The sequence below is a fragment of the Danio aesculapii genome, chromosome 24, assembly GCF_903798145.1.
Source record: "Danio aesculapii chromosome 24, fDanAes4.1, whole genome shotgun sequence".
NCBI classification, from domain to species: domain Eukaryota; kingdom Metazoa; phylum Chordata; class Actinopteri; order Cypriniformes; family Danionidae; genus Danio; species Danio aesculapii.
The window spans coordinates 32,229,291-32,234,186 of NC_079458.1; the positions used below are offsets into that span (position 1 = coordinate 32,229,291).

Below are 4,896 nucleotides of genomic sequence, written 5' to 3' on the forward strand. Positions count from 1 at the left end.
TTCAGAAGACTAAAGAAAATAAGGTTGATTAAGCCAGATCTTCAATCACGTCAATTAAAAACATTTGTTATTCTGACCATTTGTCATTTTTTGGGGGGATAGGATGAAGCAAATTTTGAAATTTTAATCAAAACTATTCTGTACCCAATAAATTCAGCCAATTCAGAGAATGTACAAGGCGTCTAGTGTGAGTGTGTGTGCGTGTGTGTGTGTGTGTGTGTGTGTGTGTGTGTGTGTGTGTGTGTGTGTGTGCGTGTGTGTGTGTGTGTGTGTGTGTGTGTGTGTGTGTGTGTGTAAATATCAAGGCCAATTTAACATTACGATCACCTTGCTTCAGTCCAGTCATTCAGGTCTGTATAATTATCTCAAGTAATTATGAGTCTTGGCAAAAAACGGTTCTGGGGTTTATGCTGAAAGACTGCCGAGCAGACAACGATTCAAGGTTGCAAAAACATTATTGATATATTTATAGCAGCATACATAGTTGTTTATCATCCAGTCTTGAGACATCTGAGAAGATTTCTGAAGTCCGTGTGTTTCTTCAGCACCATGGACAGCGCCTTGTGGCAGTTTTCGCCCCAGTCGAGCATAGTTTTGCGCATGCGCGATTCATTAACGCAAGTTATATCAATCCTTACAAAATAGTCCACGTTAATAGTCATTGAAAAGATTGAGTAAATATGTGTACAATACAATATTTTATTAGGCGGGACATTATATAGGGACTTTTCTTTTCCACAACTTACATCTGTGAGCATTGTCACTGAACACTAAATCAGTCAAAGCTACTTATTATCCGGAATGTAGAACACACCATAATGTAAATATGTATTTTATGAATTAGATGTCTAGCAAAAAAAAAAAAAAAGTTTTTAAGACGTCTCCATTGGCTGATATATGGTCTCTTTTTCTTATTAATAATCACTGTATAGCAGGTGGCCTACATTTGGCATATTTTCAGTATGTTCAGCATCCAAACGACACATCATTGACAGCACAAAAACAGGAATCTTCCATTTCATTCGTGCAAAAATGCTTTGGGGCCATAAAGCACTTCCGCAGCTCCACACCACACACCTCACTGGACGGAAGCCGAATCATTAAGGCTATACAAACACAAAATAAAGCACTGATAAATACACCTAGTTCGGGATTCGAAGTTCGTCTTCGTCATAAATATCTTCTCATTTATATAGTGGTCCAGGTAATTGTCAGTTGCGGATTGTTTCCTGTTGATAAAATCCAAGAACAATCGCGACGGCCAAAAAGGCGGGAACTCCCTGGGGGCGCGTCCATATGCAGTTTTGTGTTATTTCAGTTTTGTTCAAAGAACGTGGTCTCTTGAAAACATCGCGTTGTGCGATTCAGTTATAGAGGAAAGACTAAAAATCCAGAGAACGTGGAGTATTTCCATCCGCCCATTAGATTCCCTCTTTCCAACTTGAGATAGACTCGATCCTCGCGCTCCACCATCAGTAGAACTCCGTTACTCGCCGCTTCTCGCGTGACATCCTGATCCCCGGCAAAAGCAGAAATGACCGGGTATTCGTTCTGCATCAGGTTCACCTGGATAACAGGACACACAGCGCACTTTAGTCCTTTGAAAGCAGAGCAACAGCTTTCCAAGAGCGTTCATGAATAGCGCGCAGTGTGAGAGGTGTCATTTGTGCAAAAAGAATAATCTGCTCTGCTCACCTGTATGGTTTGTCTGTTGTAGACCTTGACCACATGAAAGCTGAAACTGTATATTCCTCTCCGTGGCGCGGTAAACACACTCGCTTTTAGGTCGAAATGATTGCCAATGTTTACTAAGACCTGAAACAAAAACAATATGACGCATTACAAATCCACCAGCAAATGAAAATGTGCGAATCTGCATATTAAATTCACTTTTAGGCTACTGTAGCTCTGCGTTTTTTTACAGACACATGCGGATCTGCGAGTGGAGTGTGGCAAGCTGTTTATACATTACTTTCTTACAACCAAACGTGTTTTTACTGACAAAGAATTCAAAGTGGGGTATTCGCAGTAAATAGGCCCACTACAAAGTAATTTTGTCTGTATAATATAACCTTGAAATAGACATATTTTAACACAAAGGACATTTTATATATAACCTGATCTTATAAATGTTCCAAAAGCGGAACCATCAATACCATTAACTGCTTTTTTATTTTTAGAAACATTATTTTTTATTATTATTAATATTATTATTATTATTATAATTATTATTATTATTATTAATATTATTATTATTAGACCAGATACAAATCGATTAGAAAGTATTCCAAACATTTCTGTAAAAAAAAAAATACAACTTGTGTAGTTATTTATTATTTGTTTATATGTATCCGTTTAAAAATCAAATATCCAACGTATGACTATTTATTACCGTTTTTCAAATGCATTTTTTAAATTATCTCAATTGAATTGTTTACATGATGAAATGGCTTGCCATAAGCGCATTCCAAACCTGTCAACACATCAGGTCAGTTTTAATTACTACAGGTCAATAGCCGCAGATCAGTCATTATTATAATAAACATGCTTCAAATGTTGTTAACATAAACAATGGAGTTAAATGTAACAATTTGACATATACGCGGAAAGATAATTATTAAAATAAGTTTTTATCAAATAGCCTGTTAAGCGTTTCACACATTTCATCTGACCAACACACCCCTGTATATAATAACACAACTTCCTTTTAACCAATTAGTACACTTAATAAGATTTAATTGGTTAAAAACGTATCACCCATTATAACAAAGGCACTTCGTGAAGTTTTTGGCTGAAAATCCCAGAGTATATCCCTACATGCCGTTTCTGAGATTACAAAGTCACCGATGGGACACCTGACCTGGTCAAAATAGATGGTCATGGATGTGTTGCTCATCTCTGAAGGCTCATGGTTTGTCCCTCTGACTGCCGAAAAAGCCACTTTGGCGCTGCCGGAACGCACAGATATCCCGAGCGAAGAGGTGACTCCTCCGTCAGAAGAGGGGTTGGAGTCGCACACCACCAGACACTTTCCCTCCAGAACGATGGGCTCGGTGTCATTCTGGCCCAGACAGAGCCCTATGCCACATCCCAGGAGAAAAACGAGAGCCAGCATGGCAAAGGGTCCGGGACAGGCTGCTGGCACCATGATCGGAACAAGAATCCTGTGCAAACTGATCTTTACCACCAGCCCCTTGGAGGTTTGATGTGGCTCTATCACCTGGTCCAAACTAACCTCTCTCTCTCTCTCTCTCTCTCTCTCTCTCTCTCTCTCTCTCTCTCTCTCTCTCTCTCTCTCTCTCTCTTTGTAACTCGCCGTCACACACTCCGTTTCTTCTCGTCTTTGCGCATCAGTTGGAGGTGCTCAGAGTATTTGAAACGTTTCCTGGATGTAAAAAAGCAAGAAATAAGAAAAGAAAACAAGAAATAAGAAACTATTACAGTATACAAATAGTAATGTCTCAATAAATAAGTACTGATATAAAATAAAAACATAATTAAATCTTTACATTTTTGGTTTGGCGACATACAATTACGCAAAGATACGCAGCATCTAATATCCACTAAAACAAAACAAAGACAAACTGTTTTTACAGTTATACATGATTTTTTTCCCCATAGTAAATATCTGCAACCACATATCTTTCCGATCAAATATAATGAAAAATATTAATAAATAACAACAATTGCGCTTGCACGGAACATAGCATTACGGTGTTTTCTTTTGCCCCTTATACTTTACGTTGTCCGGTATGTTACCTGTTAAATCCATAGTTGGTGTGGTCTGTGTGGCTGCTCCTTCAGCTGTCTTGAGAAGGAGTGAAGCGCGCGCCCAATAAGAGTGCAGAAAAGCAATTGCTCCTTCAGCCTTTTTAGAGGGCGATTCACGCCCATCCCTTCTTTTCAAGTACAGTAATATTTCTGGAACGGACGTTTCTGGACCTAAAAATCAGACATGGATAAAATCCAGGATTTAAGAGTTGATTTGCATAACCTCAAATAATGCAAATATTTTTGCGGCATTCTTAATTTACTGAACATAGTAAAACATGCAGTGTAGTAAACATATATTTTGCAGACAGGTAAGCAGATAAGCAGACCACCTATAAATATGAAGCTGTTATTACATACATTACTTCATTAAAAAAATAATAATAATGAAATGCACGTTTGGAATTGCATTATCCAAGTGGAAAACATTCAAAGTCAGACAAAAATCTTGTGCTCCACCCTGTGGAGAAGCAGTGCTATGATTAACTGTGACTTTAACCATATTGCAGCATCACATAATCTTTAGACTATCATGTTTATGAAGTTATTAAAAAAAAAATTAAATAAGCATTATTATTGCATAAGTTGTTGTCCCATGGCTGATCATAATTAGAGGTTATTTTAAGTTTCCAAAAGTTCAAAAAAAAAGAAAAATACAACTGTTATGAATATCTACATATGGTTTGCTAAACTAACACAACAAAGCAAAATGGAGGTGCTAGCAAACACGCCATATAAAAACCTTGAATATTAAGATAACATAAAATAACACAAACACATTATTTCTTCTTGTGAAAGATTATCCATGCAGTTTCTTCAGGAAATAAAAATTTGGCTTTAAAAACCACAGGCTGCATAATGTTGTGGCATCTTGTAAAGCTCATTGATTTTACTGTGAGTGTTGACACTAAAGATCAATGAAAAATTAATGCTTCAACGTGTCTGGAGTGATTGAAGATGGTGTCATGCATATCCATGGTTAAAGATTCTTTATAGAAGCACAGCATATGTGCCAATTAATAACCTTACAATTTGAGTGTATAGGTCATCCTTTTGTAGTAAAAGTTGGTTAGTATAGCTTAAAAATTCAAGCAGAATTTATTATTATTTTTTTTAAATAAAAAA

At 37.0% G+C, this 4,896-nt stretch overlaps 1 protein-coding gene across 1 annotated transcript; it reads right to left on the reverse strand.

Moving 5' to 3' along the window:
• Nucleotides 1-679: 679 nt before the first annotated feature.
• cbln2b (cerebellin 2b precursor) lies at nt 680-3,832 on the reverse strand. The gene is made up of 4 exons (XM_056450578.1): nt 3,760-3,832; nt 2,861-3,385; nt 1,696-1,815; nt 680-1,566 (listed from the first exon to the last, which is right to left on the reverse strand). The coding sequence occupies exons 2-4, from the start codon at nt 3,146-3,148 to the stop codon at nt 1,369-1,371; spliced, it is 606 nt and encodes a 201-aa protein (XP_056306553.1). The 5' UTR covers nt 3,149-3,385; nt 3,760-3,832; the 3' UTR covers nt 680-1,368.
• Between the last annotated feature and the right edge of the window lie 1,064 nt (nt 3,833-4,896).

Excerpts from the sequence above, each read along its gene's own strand:
- cbln2b (XM_056450578.1), bottom strand. The coding sequence starts at position 3,148 with ATGGTGCCAGCAGCCTGTCCCGGACCCTTTGCCATGCTGGCTCTCGTT. Across the intron at positions 1,816-2,860 it reads TGACCATCTATTTTGACCAG|GTCTTAGTAAACATTGGCAA; the intron begins GTCAGGTGTCCC and ends TTTTTGTTTCAG. Across the intron at positions 1,567-1,695 it reads ACAACAGACAAACCATACAG|GTGAACCTGATGCAGAACGA; the intron begins GTGAGCAGAGCA and ends CCTGTTATCCAG.